The sequence below is a fragment of the Heterodontus francisci genome, chromosome 6, assembly GCF_036365525.1.
Source record: "Heterodontus francisci isolate sHetFra1 chromosome 6, sHetFra1.hap1, whole genome shotgun sequence".
In the NCBI taxonomy this organism is placed as follows: domain Eukaryota; kingdom Metazoa; phylum Chordata; class Chondrichthyes; order Heterodontiformes; family Heterodontidae; genus Heterodontus; species Heterodontus francisci.
Genome location: NC_090376.1, coordinates 33,498,215 through 33,522,656, shown reverse-complemented (window position 1 = coordinate 33,522,656; position 24,442 = coordinate 33,498,215). Strand labels below are relative to the sequence as shown.

At 39.0% G+C, this 24,442-nt stretch overlaps 1 protein-coding gene across 3 annotated transcripts in view; it reads left to right on the top strand.

Annotated features, from left to right (window-relative positions):
* Positions 1–277: 277 nt before the first annotated feature.
* Positions 278–24,442, top strand: part of ufm1 (ubiquitin-fold modifier 1) — a 66,134-nt gene continuing 41,969 nt past the window's right edge. For all 3 annotated transcript variants that reach the window (XR_010975195.1, XM_068033446.1, XM_068033447.1), the window contains exons 1-5: positions 278–353; positions 1,397–1,453; positions 4,379–4,436; positions 21,828–21,867; positions 22,664–22,696. Coding sequence is in view for 2 of the 3 variants with exons in the window: in XM_068033446.1 (XP_067889547.1) it covers positions 352–353; positions 1,397–1,453; positions 4,379–4,436; positions 21,828–21,867; positions 22,664–22,696 (190 nt within the window). In the remaining variant the exon portion in view is untranslated. The remainder of the gene's footprint in view (positions 354–1,396; positions 1,454–4,378; positions 4,437–21,827; positions 21,868–22,663; positions 22,697–24,442) is intronic.

Sequence of the window (24,442 nt, the reverse complement as noted above, 5' to 3'; positions counted from 1 at the left end):
CTACAAAGCAAGTGAACAAGTGTTACAATGAAAAATTATTCAAATTCCTTAATTTTCTCTTAACTGAAAGCTTCCAACCAAGGGCCATTAGTACTAGCTGTCTGAAAGCATGCCTGCTCAATATGGGGGCTGTGAGAGGAAAAGGCCAACACAGTAAAATAAACCAAAATAAAAAAAAAAGTTAGTCTGATCGGTAAGTTCGATTTCACTGTAAGTATTATTATTTTTCAATCCACACAATTCTTTAGGGAGATGTGTAGGCAGCTAAAGGATGATCCTTTCGGTGTACGGTGACGTGTGAGTGTGTCGGCTTCCGGGTTAATCAGCGCCCAGGAGCGGCTCGGAGGGACAATGTGAGTAGAAGGGTCTCGCGGGGGGCGGGGGTTGGGGGATCGGGGAAAGGCCGTGTGCAGGCGGCCAGACGGGGAGTGGAGATGGTGCTTTAGCTGTCCTGACATTTCTGAGTGTTTAATATTAAACAGTAATTCGTAGTTACAATGATGTATACAGTCATAACCTTATTAAAACCATGTTAATCACAGGAGCAATAAAGTGTCAGCAGCCTGCCTCATTGATGCCCTGTCCTACAACCCGTGTCCCATTCTATTTTCCCATCTCTGAGTTCATCTGGTCCATGAGATCCATCTCCTGCTCTTTCGGTACTATTTCCACCCGACCTCCCTTCCTGGTCTCCTTGCCAGCTGATATTGTAACGGTTCCCTCCTCTCTCTCTGGTCTGTCCTTTAAATTTACTGTTCGAGAAGGTGGTTCAAGCAGGCAGCTCACCATCACCTTCTCAAGGGCAGTTAAGGATGGGCATCGCTCACATCCCCTGAATGAATAAAAAAAAAACTGTCATCACCCACTCCGTCCTTGCAAATTACCAGCCTCTCTCCATATTTCCTTCTCTTTAATATTGCCTACTGCTGTTCTTACATAACCTGTTTGTTGAAACTCTGACCTGTCACCTCCAGATTCAAGTATTCCACGATCTACAAAAGCAAAATACTGTGAATACTGGAAATCTGAAATAAAACAGAAAATGTTGATACTTATGCCATTGTGGTAATAGTAATTTAAATGCCAACAGAGATATAGAGATTAAAACATTAATTTTAGTATTAATAATAAAAATAATTTAAGAAAGCTTGCAACAAAAAATATTGACGTGGGATAATGTTATTGTTGTGTTAACAGTAAGTGTTAAAAAAAAAGGGAATGGGCATAAATAGTAATAGTTATAGGAAAGCACTAATAATAGCAACCGAACATAAATAACTCAGATTTGTAAAAGTGACTTTAAAAATAATATGAATAATACCTTGGTCAATGCGACCAATATTGTGACTTGCAGAAGCTGGTGGAGGCTAACTAATTCTGTACTAATTTTTTTTAGGTCAAAAGTTACATTTAAAATCACGCTGACATCGGATCCAAAGTTGCCCTACAAAGTGTAAGTGAGTGCAGCTGAGAATAGTCCATGGGAGCTGCTGTTCTGTAGCCTGGAATACTTTCATCCTCTAAGTGAATGTTAATCTGTCACTGATTAATATGACTTTTGGAGCTGTTTTAAAAATAATTTTCACTGGCAATTATATGGGGGAGGAGGTTAATCTTTTTAGTTGCTTTTTTAAAATAAAATATAACATTATTAGAAACTTTCATCTCTTTCAAAGTATTTATCTTGGTAAATGTGCGGTCGAAATGATTTTGTATTTTGAACGTGCAAGTGCTGTTGGTTATTTTGAGCACATTGTTATCATGTTTTGGTTTAATTTGGAGGACAAGCTTTTAATTTACAAGTATGGCTTGTGTTTCAATAAGACTGGTCATAAATTTTATCAGTGTTCGATGGGTTATTGTGTCTATTTTATGCACTTCATGTATTGGATTAAGTGTACAGGCAATAGGAAACTTATATAGAGGTTGCAATGTATGCAAGAAGGACACTTAATTCTAACTTGAAGTTTTAAATTATTATTTTTCATCTGTGTTCACTATGGAGAAGGACGATTGTAGGCGTAGAGATCAGGGAGGGGGATTATGATATACTTGAACAAATTAGCATTAAAAGGGAGGAGGTATTAGTGGTTTTAGCAGGCTTAAAAGTAGATAAATCCCCAGGCCCAGATGAGATGTATTCCAGGCTGCTATGTGAGGCAAGGGAGGAGATTGCAGGGGCTCTGACACAAATTTTTAAATCCTCTCTGGCCACAGGAGAAGTGCCAGAGGACTGGAGGACAGTGAATGTGGTACCATTATTCAAGAAGGGTAGTAGGGATAAACCAGGTTAATTACAGGCCAGCGAGTCTAACATCAGTGGTAGGGAAACTATTGGAAAAAATACTGAGAGACAGGATTAATCTCCACTTGGAGAGGCAGGGATTAATCAAGGATAGTCAGCATAGCTTTGTCAGGGGGAGATCATGTCTAACAAATTTGATTGAATTTTTCGAGGAGATGACTAGGTGTGTAGATGAGCGTAAAAGAGTTGATGTAGTCTACATGGACTTCAGTAAGGCTTTTGATAAGGTCCTGCATGGGAGATTGGTCAAGAAGGTAAGAGCCCTTGGGATCCAGGGCATTTTGGCAAATTGGATCCAAAATTGGCTTAGTGGCAAGAGGCAGGGCAGAGGGTGATGGTCGAGGGTTGTTTTTGTGATTGGAAGTCTGTGAGCAGTGGCGTACTGCAGGGATTGGTGCTGGGACCCTTACTGTTTGTAGTGTACATTAATGATTTGGAAGTGAATATAGGAGGTATGATCAGTAAGTTCACAGATGACACGAAAATTGGTAATGTCGTAAATAGTGAGGAGGATAGCCTTAGATTACAGAGCGGCTGGTAAGATGGGCAGAGCAATGGCAAATGGAATTTAATTCTGAGAAGTGTGAGGTGATGCATTTTGGGAGGACTAACAAGGCAAGGGAATATACAATGGATGGTAGGACCCTAGGAGGTACAGGACCTTGGTGTACTTGTCCATAGATGACTGAAGGCAGCAACACAGGTAGATAAGGTGGTTAGGAAGGCATATGGGATATTTGCCTTTATTAGCCGAGGCATAGAATATAAGAGCAGGGAGGTTATGATGGAGCTGTATAAAACACTAGTTCGGCCACAGCTGGAGTACTGTGTACAGTTCTGGTTTCCACACTATAGGAAGGATGTGATTGCACTGGAGAGGGTGCAGAGGAGATTCACCAGGATGTTGCCGGGGCTGGATCATTTCAGTTATGAAGAGAGACTGGATAGGCTAGGGTTGTTTTCCTTAGAACAGAGAAGGCTGGGAGGGGACCTGATTGAGGTATACAAAATTATGAGGGGCATAGATAGGGTTGATGGGGAAAAAGCTTTTTCCCTTAGCGGAGGTGTCAATAACCAGGGGGCATAGATTTAAGGTAAGGGGCAGGAGGTTTAGAGTGGATTTGAGGAAAACATTTTTCACCCAGAGGGTAGTTGGAATCTGGAACACACTACCTGAAGGGGTGGTAGAGGCAGGAACCCTCACAACATTTAAGAAGCATTTAGATGAACACTTGAAATGCCATAGCATACAAGGCTACGGGCCAAGTGCTGGAAAATGCGATTAGAATAGATAGGCTGGATGGCAGGCGCGGACATGATGGGCCGAAGGGCCTGTTTCTGTGCTGTATAACTCTGTGACTCTATACTATAAACTTGTATACCCTGGCGTGGCCATGTTTGGTATAATTTTCTCTGTGCTATTTATAATACTATCAGAAATTAATAATAAAGGACTGTTTTAAGATTTTATTACACATGCACTACATAGGAAATCTCCATTCCTTTACTGCTCCCCCCCCCACCACCACTGGCTTTAGTTTTGCCATTCTACTTTCAGAGGTGCATAGAAAATGTTTAGTGAGTAACAGGTAATTCCAGGACTTTGCTCTTACACGAGGAAGAGAGCTGTAAATTTGAACATATTTATTGTAGAAATGAAGAAATAATAGAGATGTGAAGCAGGTCTTTAAAATGCTCCGAGGCATGGAAATTGTAGATGTAAGTTGGTTATTTTGTTTAGATTGTCCGTGTAAAGCTGAATGATACGGTATGTGAGTAGTTTGAGACATGGTATATGCTAAGAGTAGCATGATTGGGTGCAACAGCTGATTTTGGGCCTCTGGTTCCCAGAGCTTTTCACCATTGGTTTGTTTTTCTTGCCGAATGTCTTAGTCGGTTGTAAACTAATTGATAGAGATTGATATCATTGGTCAACAACTGCATTATTGTAATCCTTTCCTCCTCTTTCATTTCCATCCATAAAGAGTATTAGTCCTGGGTCTTGAATAAAAAACATTGAATTTTAGTCACATTTTGGTAGTAAGACTTTATTAATGATTGGTTGTGTTTCAGATTGAGTGTACCTGAAGTCACACCTTTCACAGCAGTTTTGAAGTTTGCAGCAGAAGAGGTAAGCATGTCAGTACGCGTGATAGAATCGTGCAGCACAGAAGGAGGTCATTTGTGCCATTGTGCCTGTGCCGGCTCTTTTAAAAAGCTACGCAGTTAGTCTCAGTCTTTCCCCATTTGTCTGCAAATTTTTTCTTTTTGAAGTATATATCTAATTCCCCTTTAAAAGTTCTTATTGAATCTTCTTCCACCACCCTTTCAAGCATGATGACTATGGGTTGTCAGATTCCTGTTGTAGTTTATTTACAGAAGGAGGACACTGCCTGGTCCTTTTACGCACTGTATAATTTTGTGTGGGGAAAAGCACACGCTTTCATTACGTTTCAATTAATGAAAATATGCTGTCTGGGCCACTGCAGTATTATGCCTATATTTCTGATGTATAGTTTCAAATCATCTAAATATTTTTTCTGATTGCATAACCTTTAGGAATTCCTTGTCTTTCACCTGTAACCACCCCCTCCCATCTTTCCTCCTTTTCTCCCCTGAAAGGATTAACTGTTGCTGATTGATTTAAATATTTAAATCAGGGTACAGTGCAAGTGTGTAATCTTACAAAGTGTAATTATACAAAATATATCTTGCATTGTGCAACATGGCTCTTCTGCAAGGTAGTCTGTAGTTGCAATTCATTTTAGAATGACCTTGTGAGGTTAGTTAATGTCATGAGTTCGAACGCTACCCTTTCATATGTAGGACTTGGGTTTGAATCCTTCCCAGATAGATGAACAGACGCTTTTCCTTGGTTGTAACATTCCAATACATAGAGTTCAAGCACCTCATGTGCAGTCCTGGATAGGATACAAGATAAAACTTGTCAACGGATGGGTAGTTTCTCTCTCACCTCCAACCCCTTCATCACAAGCTCTCTATTTTATCACTCCCAGTGTTCCTCTAAATTTCATCTGATTCCTTCTAAGCTCCAAATATACCATTCTATAGCTCCTCCTCTTCCTTACATTCCTAGTGTGGTAGTAATCAAGATTCATTGCCTGCAGTGGTAACACTTTTGCCTGATCCAGAAGTCATGGGTTCAAGCACTCCTCCAAAAACTTGAGTACATTATCTAGGCTGGCATTCGTGCATACTGAGAAATTGCTGCATGGTTGGAGGTTCTGTCTTGCAGATGAAACCTGAAACTGAGGCCCCACTTCCCCACTCGGGCGGATGTAAAAAGTTATGTGGCTCTGTTTGAAGAAGAGCAGGGGCGTTTTCGTGATGTCTTGGCCAACGTTAATCCTTCAACCAACATCATGAAAATAAATTATCAGATGATTTATCTCATTGCTGTTTGCGGGACTTTTGCTGTGTACAATTTGGTTGCTAAAAGCCTTACAACAGTGTGGACACGTCAGAAGTACTTCACTGGCTGTCAGAGGTCATGAAAGGTATGTAGGGAATACATCTTTGTCCAACCATTCTATTAAAACTGTCATTTCTTATAACTAGGATCCTTCTTCACTCATTCTTTCCTCCTAGGGTCTTCAGATTTTCACCTAATTGCCACTTTCTGAATACATGTTTCATTTTTTTTTAAATCAACAAAGTAAAGCCTTTATTACTAAAGGATTGGAGTATAAGAGTGAAGCAGTCTGACTGCAATTGTGTTGGACCTTGGTGAGACAACACCTGCAGTACTGTGTACAGTTTTGATCTCCTTAGCTGAGGAAGAATATAGTAGCCCACAAGTGAGTGCAACAAAGGGTTCACTAAAATAAAAGCAAATTACTGCAGATGCTGGAAATCTGAAACAAAACAAAAAGTGCAGATTCTTGGGATGAGGGGATTGTCCTATGAGGAGAGAAATAGACTAGGCCTATATTCCCTAGAATTTAGAAGAATGAAATACTATTTAATTGAAACATGTCCAATTCTCAGGGGCTTGATAGAGTAATAGCTGGGAGGATGTTTCCCCGCCTGGGGAGTCTAGAACTATGCGCCACAATCTCAAAATAAGGGGTCGGCCATTTAAGGCTGCGATGAGGAAAAATTTATTCACTCAAAAGAATGGATCTTTTGAATTCTCTACCTCAGCGGGCTGTGGCTGCTCAGTCTTGAATATAGTCAAGATGGAGATCGATAGTTTTTTGAATTAAGGGATAGTGGAATAGTACCGGAAGGTGGAATTGAGATACAAGATTAGCCATGATCGTATGGAATGGTCGAGCAGCCTTAAAGGGCTGAATGGCCTTGTCTTGCTCCTGTTTCTTATGTTCTTACGGTGTTCTGTAGTATAGGCCTCAGACCTTCACCTTAGTTTCTAAACAAAATAAACATTTTTAGGATTTCACCTGTTTAAGAATTGCTCCTATAAAGGGAGTTTTTGCTGCCTCTGAACTTATGTGCCCTTATATGCTCAATATCTAGAAATGTAGCATAGTCAAGGATCAAATAGACTACCATTATTACTATAATTTGTTAACTCATGCTTGTATAGCCTTTGGATAACAGAAGAATGATCCCTCTATCACCTTGTGGCATATATTGGATGAAAAAATAAAACAGTAGCAAAAGATTGATAAGCTGATTTCACCTGATTACAGAATATTTAACTTTTGCCTTCTCAACACAAATAATAAAGGTCTTAACACTTTATTATCTCTTCTAATAACTCTACTCTGGACCAGAATTCATAACACAAAACTTAGAAGTGAAGTTGAGTCTCCATCCACAGACTCAATACATGTTCATTTCTACATGGGATGTGGTAAAGTGTGAGGGAAAGAACCAATGAATTGACCAAAAGTTGCTGAATATGTTTCTTGGCTCAGACATGCACCTATCCATCAACCCCTACCTCCAGAGACACCCTGAGGAACTTGATCTTAATGCAGTTGGGTATGTTAATCAACAACCAAAAGATAGAGTGCTAATTAGCTGCCTGTTACACCGATTACAGCAAATTTTGATAACCCAACCATTAGGAATGATGATGTCTGTTACCAAGCTTGTAGCGTTTTGTAATGTGCCTGAGGGGATTAAGTAACAAGATCAGAATGCTTTCAGTTATCCATTCTATAAAGAAGGCAGGCTGACCCCATATATGTAGGCTGAGCCCATATAGTACTTCGAGCCATACACGAGAAATGCAGCTTCTCTCCCAACCCTAAGAACTCAAGGCTTTAGCAAGCAACACTAAAGAGAGTACCAACTGCCATACATAGATATTAAGAGTTTTTCTCTTGATTTGAAATATGGTGGAATTCTGCAGTTTATAGCCCTTCAACGTATTTCCTAAATGAAGCAAAGACATTAGTGAACAACACAAAGCTTCATTCAACAGTTGATTAAATTATTAGTGCCAGAAGCTACAAGGATAGAGGGTCCAATTGCCATTCCTCTGAGGTGAGCTTAAAGAATATTGTAAAAAGGGTAAAATTGGAACTGGAATTACATTACATTAGTAACATTATGGGGAGATGGTGGTGTATTGGTAATGTCACTGAGCTAGTAATCCAGAGACCTAGGCTAATGCCCTGGGGACACAGGTTCAGATCCCACAGTGGCAGCTGGTGGAATTTAAATTTAATTGCTTAATTAAAAAAAAAATCTGAAATTGAAAGCTAGTCTCAGTAATGGTGCCATGAAACTACCATCGATTGGTGTAAAAACCCATCTGGTACACTACTGTCCTTTAGGGAAGGAAATCTGCCGTCCTTAGCTGGTCTGGCCTACATGTGACTTCAGACCCACAGCAATGTGGTTGACACTGAAGTGGCCTTGCAAGCCACTCAGTTGTCAAGAGCAGTTAGGGATGGGCAACAAATGTTGGCCATGCAGCGACACCAACATCCCATAAAAGAATACAAAAAAAAGTGCTGTGTGAAAATGAAAGTGGAAATACTAAATCCATGATTTTTAGCATTGTTTTACAAGAGGTACATTTTTCAGTCTAAATTTTAACATCTTATTTAAAAAAGACCAGATTGTACAACTTGTAGAGTTGGGAAAGATTGGACAAACTGCAGGTACAGCATAGAGGACAGCAATTTTTTTTTTAAATTTTGGGGCACCCATAGTGTTGTGCTGGGATAGGGAAAATAGAAGATCATGTGCACTGTTGTTTACTGGAGAACGCAGTATGTCTTGCATAGTGATTTGTGCTGCTTTACAGGTTGATGATGTGGCCACTTTGATGCAGTTTTTTTTCTTGAGGTGACAGGCCAAACAGATTGCTATAGTGAGAGATTGTACATTAATGTTGCTCATTGAACTGTAATCCATAAGGTATTGTAAATTTTCCATAAATATTTAGTTGCGTAGCTTGGTAAACATATCTAATCCAAACTGGAGCAAAGAGATTGTGGGCAAAACAAGTTGAAGAGTAGAAATATCTGCACTACTTGTTACAGTTGCATCTTCGTTCTGTAAATTTTGCATAGAATGTTTAATATTTTGTTTTATACATCTGTCCTGGTGTGGAACTCTCTACTAGATAAAATAGTTATTTGTGCAGGGAACTGACCATTATTGAATTAATTACAAAAGCCTGCCACAAGGCTATGAAATATATTGCCTCTTAATACCCTGATGGTGTGAAATTTTTCTATTAATAATGTACAAAAACAATGCTGGGGAGCCTTTGTTACTGTTTAAGGAGCTGTATATTTAAGACTGCATGTATGGACATTTGGTCTAATGGGATTGGGAGGTTGCCAATTGTACGTTATAAGGGTTGTTTTGTTGTTAAAAGTCTTGAAGCACCAATATTGAGATGCAACAGGCAGGACTTGTATGTGTAAGTATAACGTCCCTGAGTTTATAGTCATTCAAAAATAACTTCCACAATACTCTGACATCTAGGATGTGACATTTCTAAATTTTATTTCATACAGTTTGGAAGTAGCTCAAGTTAAAATGAAACCATACTTTCTTTACCCAATTTTAAAATGGAACCCTGGAGTCACATTGTCTGTGGAACCAGGCCAGGAAGATTCATCTCAAATATATTTAGAATTTGGGGACTTTGTTCTAGATGTTAAATTGTGAATCATCAAGGCATTAGCACGGCATTAGAAACTCGAACATTTCTGAGCACTTGCTCATCATTCTATGCTATGATTCATTTATCATGCCTGATTGAACGTTTCTGAAGTCCAAGTAGTTAAACTGTTTTTGAAATTCTCCCGCATTCTTTAGTGTGACAAAAATTTTGACATCCGTTTATTTTTTATTTTATTTATTTAGAGATACAGCTCTGAAACAGGCCTTTCGGCCCACCGAGTCTGTGCCGACCAACAACCACCCATTTATACTAATCCTACATTAATCCCATATTCCCTACCACGTCCCCACCATTCACCTACCTTATCTATCAACCTGCAAGTCTTTGGCTGTGGGAGGAAACCGGAGCATCCGGCGGAAACCCACGCGGTCACAGGGAGAACTTGCAAACTCCGCACAGGCAGTACCCAGAACTGAACCCGGGTCGCTGGAGCTGTGAGGCTGCAGTGCTAACCACTGCACCACTGTGTCGCCCTGATTTATATGATCAATAAATTTGTATCATCTATATTTAATTGTATGAAGTTTACAAACGACTTTATCACTATCAAACTCTTCAGAACACATTCTTAAAAAGTTATTTGGATCTTTATGGAGTATCTTCAGTTTTGTTGGTAAGTATTGTGTTGATTCAGTATTTTGCTATATCTCAGCTTCTATGTATAAATAAATCTACTAAATCATTTTAGCCTTCTGCATTGGAGAGTCAGTGTTGCACTTTCCACCTTTCAGCAGGGACAGGAAATGTATTGGACAACCTGCATTTCTCCTCTGTTACAAGCCACAGTTAAAGGGCAATTATTCCTGGACATGTTAACCATAACACAACTGCAAGCATAAGTTTTGGATCAGAAGGAACTTTTGTTTTCTTAAGGCAATCATCTTTTTTGCCCTGTCCAGAAAGCAGAGTTGTTGGAAAAAGCACAATCATGACTTAAGATTCATTACCCTCTTGTGAAAGCTGTATTTAAGCTTGTCCAGAGTCTGTTTATAAACACCAGGATTCTGTAAACAAAATATTAGTTATTGTTCACCTCTGATAACATGCTGATTCAGAGACCTGGAATAATGATCCAGACATGAGTTCAAATCGCGTCACAGCAGCTGGGGAATTTAAATTCAATTCATCAAATCTGGAGTGAAAAGCTCGTATCAGTAATGGTGATCGTGAAATTACCAGATTGTTGTAAAAAACCCATCTAGTTCACTAATGTCCTTCTAAGGGAGGAAATCTGCCATCCTTAGCCGGTTGGCCTGATGTGACTCCAGATTCTTAACTGCCCGCTGAAATGGCCTGGCAAGCCACTCATCTGCCAAGTAGGTAGCTCACTGCTACCTGCTCAAGGGTGGATAGGGATAGGCAATAAAGGCTGGCCCGACCAGTGCCGCCCACATCCTGTTAATGAATAAAAAATTGTGACAAACAGGAATTGGCCACCAATAAGATTGTCCCTTTTACATGTATTTGGAAATTCAAAATCCTGCGCTTAATTAATTAGAATGTTGAGAACAGAAACACGAAGTTAAGATTATCTTTTAAACAAAGATATGTTGGATCATTTTTAAAAAGAAACTTTACTTGTTCTCTGCTTCACTTGTCCAAGTAAGTCGATTAAAGCGTGGCTTAAATAAAATCAAACTGCTGACTTCAAAATCAGTTGGGATGGCCTGAGCAGTAAACGTTTCGGAGATAAACATACAGTCCAGTGGCTATTAATTAAAAATAAATCAAAACACATATAGTTAGCAACATGCATAATAAGAGTGTAGAGGAAATTCAGTAAAGTAAAATGAAGCATATTACTTCAAAATTCTATTACATTGAGGAATATGTCTGAAGACGCTTTGATGAATGTGAATTAAATATAAAACATAGAATTTCAATCAAAAAAGCAATAGCTGTACTTTCAAAAGTGGGTCTGCAAAGTTTAAAATCAGATGTGAATTGAATTTCAGGTGTCTTTAATAATAAACCTCAAAATACTCTAAATGTAGTCATTTTACATCCAAAGTGAATGCTGCACCTGTAATATAGATAGCCTTATTGCATGGTAACCATTAAAGATCTATTCTTTCACTTTATTAGTGCGATAGTCTCTAGATTCTTGATCTCTTCTGTGATGAGCTACCTGAATTAATCTTGTGTTCTGTGTAACCCCAAAATACATTGAAATTATCTTGAGCAACATTTTTAAGTTTAAGCAAAATATGTTAAGATTTTGAATGGCAGCTGGAAGCAAGCAGTCGAGCAGAGCTTGGGTAGGACCTACAGGGGACTGTAAATAGCGTTGCAACTGGGGAGGGGAAAGAGAGGGAGGGAGCAGAAGTTTGGAAATCTTGACCGCTGTGGAGCAGGCTTCTGGCTTATAACTGCCACAACTTTTGGCTTTAATAGGTGCCACGGGAAAAATTAATTGAAGCCGCCTTATCCCTGAAGAAATCTTCCAAAACTACAGCCAGTTATTTTCTAAGATTATCTTCCTTTGCTCCATGACTCCTCAGAACTATATTATTTGTGCAAGAAAGTAACTATTTTAATCGATGGTGAAAGACTTTGCAGGCATAGCTAACTTTAAGATATTAAATAGTGATGTCAGTCCACCTCTGTTAGTCATTTCATCTTGAAGTTCATGTGCTTCTGTATAGTGTTAGGACCGAGGCAGGAGGAGTGCATTGTTTATTCTAGTTCCACTCTCCATGGGTCACATATATTTAAATTTTTTCCCCACTTACCGATACGGTCAATCATAAAATGCACCAACCAGGTTTATTTATTAAAAAATTATCAATTTATTATAAAACAAGTCTTAACCAGTAATGAAGTAAAGCATAAACACGCAGAATGAAATATTAAGTTCCCTTTTTACTTTAGCCACTCACACGCACACACACCTTCACATACACTGGTTAATTGGAAAAATGAAGGGATTTTTATTTTTAGAGCTCTATTACAGACATAAAACACTTGGGCTGAATAGTTGCTCATTCTTAAAGAAACAGCAGATGAGGTAGGTTGTGTTCCAAAACAGTCTGGCCTCTGAGTACGTGTAGACGGGTCACTAGGATCTTTTAGAACAGTTCTTTTCAGGTGGCGTTGAGAATTAATTTAGTAGGCTTTTTTTTTAGAGGCAGGAGACAAGTTGACACAGTGGACTTCTCAGGGTCTTTTAGGGAGGTGCTGGAAAGCTGAGCTGGGTTGTGGTCTTCCTTGCAAGTTCTCTTCTTTTGACCTCCATCAATCTTGGCCTATCACTTCTTTGTAAACAACTTCTCCAGGTGTCCAACGTTCTGTTGTTTATTGAGCTGGAAGTCAGGTGGTTTCCCGGAAAGCCTTGTTTTTTCAGTGCCCCTTTTAAAAAAAAAAAAACATTTCCAGGGACTGTTTTTCAAAGTCAACTGGCCTTTACATGACACTCTTTGAAAACCCCAAAGTTTAACATTTCTTCAATCTTTCAAAAATGAATCCTCAAAAAATATATTTAACAAAACAGATGTACTTTCGTAACAGTAGAAACCATTGTTGTTCCTTTTAAGCAGTACTTCTTAAAAAATACTTCAAGTTAACTGATTATTGAGTCCAATTTTTGCACCAGTGAATGCAAAAGTAAATGTCATTCTGTCTGACAGTCATGAGTCTTCTATTCCAAAAAGATGATCATTCCCAGAACTGCATTGCTTTTGCTGCCAGGGAGGAGGTCTAAGAAAAATTAAAATTCCTAATAATTCGAGGATCCTAATAATGTAGGAAATGTAGAAAGGGTTCATGAGCAACTTAATAGCTCATGTTTTCAAAGAATTGGATCATTTGTGAATAATTTTTCTTTTAAATTTTATGACTTTGAGTTGAAATTGTTGAGGTGTCTTTAGCCTGGACAAGGTTCTGGAAAAACTTGATGTGATCTGATAGCATTGGAACAAGAAGTGGGAAGTTGCAGATTTGAATTTGTAACTGTATGTGTTGTTGAAGACATGTAATGAATAGTCTAATTTTTCACCTAAATAATTCCCACTTCGATTTACATGTTAACATTTACCTAGTTACTGTGACAGACTGCAGCTGAGATTTTGTTTAACTTAATGTCAAAATGAGCAGTATGTTTCTTCTATCAAAATACATACATTAAGTAGAATATACTGTAAAGATCAACAAATCTATTGACCATAATAGACATAGTTGAAAAGGTGGGTACATCATTAATGTGATCTCAAAATTATTAATTGGTATAATCGAATTTCAGAAGATACTGCGTTTGTGTTTAGAGGGTATGCATTTCGAAAACAACTAATCAATAATAAGGACTCATTTTTTGTTAATGGTGCCTTGATTTTGTTTCTTGGAATTATTTTACCTTAAATGTGCACTACCTGATTAAATGGTTTTGAGAAAAAGGTCAAGTATTTTGCCAGCATGACGACTGATTCTGGATTAATTTGAGCTTTTCCTTATCTGTGATGGTGCAGGCTTATTTCGAGCTGACAGCAGTGACCTTATCAAAAAGTAATGTAGTCAGACCTGGATTAAATTCCATTTTTGCTGGTAGAGTACAGTATTTGTATAGATGCATAGTAAGCTTCTCTAACAGCAAAAAATTTTAAGCTTAAAAGATGGGTTTTCTCTGTAATTGAAGAATGTGTACGCCAGGAATGCTTTTGGTATGAGGAAAGTCTTTCAGATTTGTTTGAATTTGGTTCACTTTTTCCTTTCTACACGTGGAGAATGAAATTTATTTTTTGAAATTTGAAGATTTGTTGCTGCGTTAGTAATACTGAGCTCTAGTCTGCTGTAGTGCCAAACCTTAAGCTCAAGTTCTGAAGCTTTTCACTGAAGGGATTATTTGTAGCAAAAAATTCAGCAAGGAGACCCATCGCAATTTAATTCAGAAAAATAATATATGTAAAATCCATAAAAAGCTAAGTGAGAAAATTGTGTTCATGCCATAATTTCAATAAATATTGTATAAGGTTTGAACATTGCCACTTTTTCATCATTGTTTATAAAGCAACTGGTGAGATTGATTTCCACTTTGACTTTTCTAATTAGTTATGGAGCTTCGAGCATTTTTGCAAATGAAGAATTCCGTTTAATTTGTGGAGCTTATTTATTGCATTTGCATAAATTTAAAGTCAAGCATATTAATTTAAATGTTCGACCCATTAAATAGTTGAGTTGAAGGACATTGCAACTTTGTGGCCTATGTTTTCTAACAGGCTGCAGCAGCAAAGGAGAGTCACAACAAACCCGCATATGGTCGTTTGCAACATAGCTGGTCATTTCACATCTGGAAGGATCGATCTTTACTCACTGTGGAATGTCAAAGCCAGCGAGTTGCACTATTGGATTTGTCACTGAATAGGTTTTAGCAACATTTGATGCTTGCTCTTGCCACCTAGTATGCCACCTGGAGGTGACATCTATGCTGCTCGGGTATTGTCCAAATGGAGTACCTTGAGCTGAGATGGTGGCTTGGGGGATGAAATGCATCTTTAAACGGGGGTAAATATGGCATGTCGTGCACCTTAAGGAGCAGATTCTCTGAATTTGGCCTAGTACCAAATATATTTAATCATTGATGAAATGGAATAGTACAGCACAGAAAACAGTCATTTAGTTCATCGAACCCTGCGTAAGCTCTTTCGACGACCAACCCAGTTTGTCTGACTCCCCCCACTCTTTCCTCATTCCTGAAAATTTATCTCCTTCAAGCATTTATCCAATTCCCTTTTCGAAGGCTACTATTGCATCTGTATCTACCACCCTATCAGGCAGTGCATTTCAAATCCTAACCACCTGTTGCATAAACAAGTTTTTCCTCCTGTCTAATTCTTTTGCCAATCAGCTTAAGTCTGTGCCACCTTTTCACTTGAGCTTGAGCATAAGATCCGTTCATTTTCATACAAATTTTAATTTGGTTCTATAGCTGGCAACAGACCCTGGTTTGCATATGCAAAGCACTGAACTCCTGTTTCAGGCAGTACCCTGGACACACAAATGGCAAATCACAGAGCTAAGTTCTGCCAGTGTGAGGGAAGACGGAAAGAGAAATAAAAATGAACAGTATCTCTTTAGATCTTGTAGTAGAGCATTCAATTCCAATCCACAAAACTGCAAAACTCCTTATATGTATGTTAAAATAAGCATGCATTATCCATTTTCTCAGGCCAGCAACACCACCAAATAAAACTATATTTTGTTATTTAAATCTGCAATTAGATTACTGGATGCAATATTTGAAAACTTAAGGATTAACATTTTGGTAACAATTCTTTTTGCACCTTCTTTAAGATGCAGATCTGCAAACAGAATGTGCTCAACTGCACTTTATCACCAGCTCCATAAGTAGTTGTAACTCATGATATAACAGCAATGTCAGTCTGATCTGTAAACGGTGCATAGAAGCAGGTGCACGCACTTTTTATCTCATGGAAAATTTTAATACATCAGCTTTATAATTCACAATTTTTCCAAATCAACTAATTGTATTATTTAAAGGAGATGGTGATTGAAATCAGTGAAGCTTTATTCCCGCTTCACCAAATTTGAAAGGAAGAAAAGAACTTGCATTTTTATAGTGCCTTTTCAGGATGTCCTAAAGCACTTTACAGCTAATGAAGTAATGTTGAAGTGTAGTCGGTGTTGTAAGGGGGCCGACCAATTTTAGTACCCATGTTGCTGCCCCAGTAGGGATCAGCGAGCTCAACACAAGCCAATAATTCAACATTTTTGTGAATTTGCTGAATTCAGGACAGATTCCAGAAGACTTGGAACTGGCTCACAAAACTTCATTTCTTGAAATGAGATCTAGTAGGTAAACACTTGGAAAAAAAACAGTGGTTCATAAACAAACAGAAGTTTTTTCAAAGGCATTAATGACATAGTGGAAGAGAAAATGCGGTTAATATTACGCATGTGTTCAGAAAGCTATCCACAAATAATCTAGCAGCATCGCCACAAATCCAAGTATCATGATAAATAGAAGTGGATGGTATCCAACACACCCATTCAAGAGCACGGACTGAGGAAATCTAACCTTAAACGAGGTATTCCTTGTGGTTTGCAGCGAGTTAATACTGTATATATCTACTTGTGCCCTGTAGAGTCCCATTCCACACTTTTTCTCTGATTTGAAGAGTTTGGATTTTAGATTGATGGCTTGTTTCTTTTGTTATATAACTATAAGCATACTTTACAGACCCTGTCTGTCAAAATAAGTTGGAGATTGGTATGTGAACATAGCTTAATGCAATTTGGGATTGATGGTCACATGACTCTCGTATTGTTTCAAAGTAATACAAAAATCAAACCTTTGGAGCCATTTGCTCAATGATATCATCTTGCTTCTGATTGGCCCAGATTTTGCAGTAGTAATGACGATGAAACTTGTCAGCGTGGGCCATCATTGCTCTGCTGAAACTGCCAACAGCTTTGGAAGTCATGAAGTCTGCACATGCACTAAATAACGCCAGTGGTTTGACGCTCCTTCAGAGGGTGCGCTACTGAAGTTGCCTCGCCATGCAATCAGTGAATTGATGAGAATGTCCACTTTAATGTTTTTAGTCTCAATGTAAAAAAAAAACATGGAAAATGTTGCATCTTGTTGAATGAGGTACCTGCAGTGATGTTCTGGGACTGAGATCATTGACTTCCAACAACCACAGCCACCTTCCTTTGTGCTAGGTATGACTCCAATCAGGGTAGAGTTTTCTCCCTGATTCCCATTGACTCCAGTTTTGCTGGGGCTCCTTGATGCCATACTCAGTCAAATGCTGCCTTGATGTCAAGGGCAGTCACTCTCGCCTCACCTCTGGAGTACAGCTCTTTTCTCCATGTTTGGACCAAGGCTGTAATGAGGTCATGACTGCTGATCACTGTTTAACATTGATTCCAACTCAGCAAGTTGTCCATCTCTATACCTTTTGAAATGGTTTAAAGTTCACTAGCAGCTTGTGTCCTGAATAATACATATTGAACAGCAGATGTTCCCACTTCATTACAGAGTCTACATGTTTTTATTGATTTTTATTTTAGTTGCTGGTCTAAAATGTGTGTGAGGAGCTCGTGGACGACTTTGTCACAAAGATTGAAACCAACCATTCAGCTGTCTTTGCTGCAATACCTCAATTTTAAAATTCGTATCCTTGTTTTAAAATTTCTCCATGGCCTTGTCCCTTCCCTCTCTAACCTCCTACAAGCCTTCAAGATCTCTGTACTCCTCTAATTCTGACCTCTTGCACATCCTACTTTAATTGTTCCATCATTGACATCTATGCCAACAGCTGCTTGGGCCCTAAACTCTGGAATTCCCTCCTTAAACCTCTCCATCTCTACTTCACACTCTTAAATACCTGCTTCTTTGACTAAGTTTCTTGGTAATATGTTCCAATATCTCCTTATGTGGCTCAGTGCAAACTTTGATTAATACGCCCCTGTGAAGTGGCTTGGGACATTTTACTACAGTAATGGCACTATATAGATACAAGTTGTTGATGTGTACATTCTTGTAAAGGTTGTTGATTACATTTTATGGCAGATTTCCACATCTTAGATGTATGTTTGTCTTATAAACTGGGAGCAAAGAAGTATGGTTTCAGTACATCCTTTATTATGACCACAGTTGGGCTAATATTAGTATTGAGCACTAACGCTTTGAAGGGAAACAGTGAAATGCTAACCACAGTTGAACCTCCATCATCTATCCTGAAGGAAGCTTAACCCTGTTCCCAACCCACTAGATTGAGGTTAAATTATGAGGAAATTTTGCATAAAAGAGGCTTGTATTTTCTTAGATTCTCTTTCAATCTTCTAAATTTAACTGAGGTGTTTGAATTGATAAAAAGTAATCAATAGCGTAAATACAGGGAAACTATTTCCTCTCTGGTGGGGTAATAGAGAAGAAGGGGGCATGATCTTAAAATTAGAGCCAGGCCATTCAGGAGTGAAATCAGGAATCACTTTTTTCACACAATAGTGGAAATCTAGAATTTGCTCCCACAGAAGACTGTGCATGCTGCTGTTTGAAGTTTTCAAAACTTGATCAACAGATTTTTATGGACAGCAATAATAACTTGTATTTATATAGTGCCTTTAATGTAATAAAATGCCCCAAGGCGCTTCACCCAGAGGCATTATAAAACAAAATATGCCACCGAAGCAAATGAAATATTAGGGCAGATGGCTAAAAGTTTGGTCAAAGAGGTAGGTTTTAAGGAGTGTCTTAAAGGAGGAAAGCGAGGTAGAGGGCTTTTGGGGGGGAATTGTAGAGCTTAATGCCTAAGCAACTGAAGGCATGGCCACCAGTGGTGGAGCAATTAAAATCAGGTGACGCTCAAAAGACCAGAGCTGGAGAAGCGCAGATATCTCCGGTTGTAGGCTGGAGGAGATTATGGAGATAGTGAGGAGCCAGGCCATGGAGGGAACTGAAAGCAAGGATGAGAATTTTAACATTGAGGTGTTGCTTAACCAGGAGCCACTGTATGTCAGCGAGCACAGAGGTGAAGGGTGAATGGGACTTGGTGCGAGTTGGGACATGGACAGCAGAATTTTGGATGACCCCAAGGGTATTCTGCCTTCCTAAATCCCTACCCTTCAGTACTCCTCAACTTTCCTGCTCTCTTGCCATTGTCCCAGGATTAACGTCCATTAGATAAGCCAGCAGCTTCCTTCAGTATTTCTGTTGATATCCTCTGAAGGGCCCATCGAGGCACTTGTCGTCTCCTTATGAGCAGCAACCCAACTGCCCCCTTTTTTAATACTGATTCAAGCACAGTTAGTTTGTGCAGCTTTTTATCTTTTGAAAATTGTTTAAAGTTCACTCACAGCTTGTGTCATGAATCATAAGTATTGAACAGCAGATGTTCCCACTTTAATGCAGAGTCAACATTTTATATTGATTTTTGAATAGGGGTGTTTTCTGAAGTTGAGTTTGAGAAGTTCATGGACTTCTTTGTCACACAGATTGGGTCCAGTCATTCAGCTGCCTCTGCCATATCGCAGGTTTTTCAATGAGCTGAAGTTTATGGAGAATGGGAGATCAGCCAGGACAACTGTAGAATAGTCGAGTCTGGCGGTGGCAAAGATGTGATGAGGGTTTCAGCAGCTGAGGCAGAGATGAAAGCAGGCAATGCTACAGAGGTGGAAGTAGGCAGCCTAAGTGATGGAGAGGGTATTTGCTTTATTTTTCCCTTCTCTTACCAACCCCTTTCTGTCCCCATCATGAGCTTGATGTGCAATTTTTAAAGAAAACTATTGAAAAAGTGAACTGAATAAAAGATTTTCTTATTGTAACTGATAGTCTTTTTGCTGGTCTTAAATTGCAGATTTTTGCTAACACAGCAGCTCCACTTCTCCAGTGTTTTCCTCATTCCTGTAGCATCTTTGAACTTTATAGAGATCTGCATTCCTCATTTTTATTTTCTATTTTGATTTTTTAAAAATTAGTTGATCGGGAAATCAATCCAAATATCTCTCTGGTATATTAAGCAGTAAGTCAAGTGGAGCTGATGCTGATCACTAGCTGAGAAAACAAATGCCGAACTATATGGGGCTCAAGCATGCTGGAAAAACTCGGAGAACAGGAAGTGGTTAATAAAGGCTCACTCTTAAGACCAGGACATAAGATTGTTGAGATTGCATAATACCAAAAAGGTTAACAAAGTAACTTGAGCTCAGCAAAGGTCATGGAGAAAAATTCTGGGAAAGATGAGGAAACAAGAAATATATCAGGAAAACATCCCATGTGAGTGGACAGAAGTTAGTTTTCCAGTATCCATCAATATAGAACTCTGTTTGTTTAAAGCACAAAAACAATGGCAGTCATTTCATGCCAGCTTCTGACCAGGAGCACTTGCTAATCTGCAAGCTTCCCTACCAACATCAATTTAATCTGAGTGACCAGAGCAACAGTTGACATGGCCATAAAAGGGACAGACTAAGGTAAACCCAGCTATGTCTTAGTAGTAAAATAGTGCATTTTTTATTACATGGTATATGCTCTGTCTTTCTAAAACAGTGTATCTTTTAATTTACCATGAGCAATGCTAGTTTATTGAAAAATAATGAACAGTTAACAGGGTAGTTTATTTTTACCTGTGCGTTCTTGTCTCAAATCATCCCATTTATTGAGACCGGATGTTGGTCAACTTACATTGTGGAGTTGATCATACATCGAATGTGTCATGAGATCAGTGTCCCTGATGCTAGATCCTGTAGATATATCTCCTTTCTGTCCAGTATGTAGTCTTATTATCTCAGTATCAAAATTTCATGAGGTCTTTTCCCATTTGGGACACACATTACCACCTTGGGTTATTAATCTTCAGTTATATGGTGCAGATGTCAATCTTAACATTCTGTTACTACTGCTGGCCCTTTCTCAATACTTCAGCATTCAACTATGGTTAAAGAATTTTCTTAGCGTATATACAAAATATTTCTCCTTGGAAGAGTAGTTTAGTTTAGAGATACAGCACTGAAACAGGCCCTTCGGCCCACCGAGTCTGTGCCAACCATCAACCACCCATTTATACTAATCCTACACTAATCCCATATTCCTTACCACATCCCCACCTGTCCCTATATTTCCCTACCACCTACCTATACTAGGGGCAATTTATAATGGCCAATTAACCTATCAACCTGCAAGTCTTTGGCATGTGGGAGGAAACCGGAGCACCCGGAGGAAACCCACGCAGACACAGGGAGAGCTTGCAAACTCCACACAGGCAGTACCCAGAATTGAACCCGGGTCGCTAGAGCTGTGAGGCTGCGGTGGTAACCACTGCGCCACTGTGCCAGTAGTCAGCATTTTTGGGTATTGAGACTTCAAAATTAATTTTGCTTGGATGTGTTTTATGGCAAATTAGGTTTGGGGTGATCACCCTTGTGTTTTATAGTAGGTGGAAGAAAAAGGATACAGATATGAAGTGACAGATTTATAGCTTATTTTTGCATCAAGTAAACATTTTGCTCAGAATAACAATCCTGATATTTAGATATTTAACAGATGCAGGTACTGTCAGAGATCCTGGCTGTCTACAGCTGTTATCCCAGGCTAGAGATTGAGCGTGATAGTGAGAGACATGAAGGGGCAAAGAGGTTTGAATATGTTCTGTTTGTCATTTTAAGTATTTGAAAGTAAATGTGTTAAATTAGAGAGAACAATATGTTTAACATTGCTGTGTTGCTTTAGTGTCAGTAACAGTGACATTGCTGCAACATTTTGGCTCCTACTCAAGGTATTAAACCGTACTGACAGTCACACCTTACTCATACCCAATATTGCATGGTCTCCAGCAACCACATTAGAGGAATTCATTATTTCACTGTTTAAAAAGAAAAGTTCTTATTGAATTTCAAATGTTTAATTATTTCAATGTTTTCCTTTATTTTCAGTTTAAAGTACCTGCAGCAAGTAGTGCTATCATAACAAATGGTAAGAAAATAATTAAGGATTTTATTACGGTATCATTAAAGATGGGTGTTTATTTGCCACATAGCTCCTCATTGGATCAGTGTTTTATTGCCAGATGCATGCAGATCCTAAACCCAGAATAATTACAATATAGTGAATGCTCAACCGTCTGAAATGTGATTGTGCAGCATTTGAAAATTCAGGTTGCAAGCTAACATTGATGTCAATATTTTTATTGCTATAGTTTTTCATTAGATGCTGAATATACATTACAGTTGTGTGGGTTGCATTGAGAAAGATAGCTTTAATGCATGAGAATTTTTTTTAAAGGTAGATATCTTTGGGAAACTGATATAATGTGACATTCCTTTGAAATACACCAAATAGAAATATATTAATGCAGGCATTAAAACTATTTTGAAAATGTTTTGATTGCACAAAATATGCCTATTGAATTGCTGGATAATCTTAAATGTTAAATCTAAATAACAGAATACTCGCGTTTTCTGTCATCTCTCAAGATTGTCCTGATGTTTGTTTCCAGCATTTTACAGATATCATTGGAGTAAATGTAGGTTTTCAAAAAAGAAAATTATAAGGGTCTTGAAACTGATTTGCTGAATTGCTATCTAAATATGGCAGTTTTATCAAAGACAGGTGTGCTAATTTTGCAGATGTTGTATCATTTCAATATGTACGCTCTCGAAGTGTAACTACAAGTGTAATTCAATTATATTACCATGTATTATTGTTTCAGAAGGCAGGTTGTCTTTCTCCTGGAGTTATGTTAATTTAAAGTGAACTTGTTTCATTGCAGATGGAATAGGGATCAACCCTGCTCAAACTGCAGGTGAGTAAAATTATTTAAATTGGCAATCTTTGGAGCATCATAGTTGATTCCATCAATTTTACAGTAGTCAATTTTATGATTTTTGAGTGGTTTCCAAACCACTACATTAATAATTTAATAATTATACATATCACAATAATTGTTTAATAAGTATAATTGGGTGGTTGTTGGTCGGCACAGACTCGGTGGGCCGAAGGGCCTGTTTCAGTGCTGTATCTCTAAATAAGAAAAATAAAAAAATAATCGCATGATCCTACTCTAACACTGAGTCTAACTCTGGAGACACTCCTAAGAATATTATTTACAATGTTTTCCTGAGAGTTGTACTGTGCATGTCAGTTGTACTTTTAATAAAATATCAATATCATTACTTCATAGATATCAGTAAGTTATAGAATTTTTGTAGTTTTATGTATTCTATTTGACCAATTAAAATTTGAAGTAAACTTTGTGTGCAAAATAGATTTTGTGTACATGAAGCCAGTGGTCACATCTGAAATTATGGCATCATTTTCTTTGAGATCTTTAAAATCATCTCAGCAGAGTTAAATTGTGAAATTAATTTGACTGTCTCAACACAAGATAGAATTTAGTGCAGTAGTCATTTTGCGGCATTATCAATTCGGGGTGTCTCCTGACAATGCAGAGCATGCGCAGAGCGATCGCGGATATCATCAGTGTGTCCGAATATTTTCCAGTATGGGACTGGGCATGTGCGTGTCAACGACATCATATAATGACGTAAAACATAATGACATCTGAGTGTTGCTTCACCCCTCAATGGCCACGATTGCCACCTCCATCCTCTCCAACAGTACCCCGCTTCCTCCCACAATCGGCGCCTCAATCACTGCTTCTCTTCTCCGCTCCCTCCCGCTATTCTCTCCCATGCCCACCAAGTCAAGACTGCTCCCGCCTGCCTGCCGTTCCATCCCACTGTGCCTGACTCTTCGCTCCCTCCTGCTGCTCCCGACTCTTGCGTCGCTCCATCACACTGCTCCCCATTCTTCACCACTCGCTTCCTGCCTCACTCTTAGTACCCCGCTCCCTGTCGCTTCTCTGGGTGGTGAGGTGGGGAGCGGATGGCGGGAGAGAACAACGGGATGGAGCTGTAAGCAGTCTGAAGCAGCGGGGGGGGAGCGGTGAAAAGACGTGCGCGGAGGGACTGGGGAAGAGAAGAGGCGATTGCAGGAGGGAGCGGGGAGCTGTTGGGGGTGGGGTGTGTGTGTGGAGGCGGTGATTGTGGCCAGTGAGGGGTGAGTGAGTTTGGGTTCAGTTTGTTTGTTCTGTCAAATTGAGCAGCGCCATTTTTATTACTGGCAGATGTCACAGATGTGACATTTCAGTCGATGAGACTGCATTTGAGGATGTGTCAGTACTGCGCCACCTAATGGTTGCACTGTCAGCAAACACAGCCTGATCAATTACACAGCCCTGCTCAAACCACAGTCCAATCCAGAGGAAACATAGACAATAGGAGCAGGAGTAGGCCATTCGGCCCTTCGAGCCTGTTCCACCATTCATTATGATCATGGCTGATATCCAACTCAGTAACCTGTTCAGGTAGAGTTAAGCTCACCTGCCTGTGATTTCCGGTGACATTTCTGGACTTTTGACTTGGGTTGGAAATGGTTTGGCGGTGTATAACATTGGAATTTATAGATGACATTCCTGGGCGTTTTTTCACCTTTAACAGTATAACTGCAACCTGTGCATAGATGAAAGTACTGTGAGGCTGTTTGTATC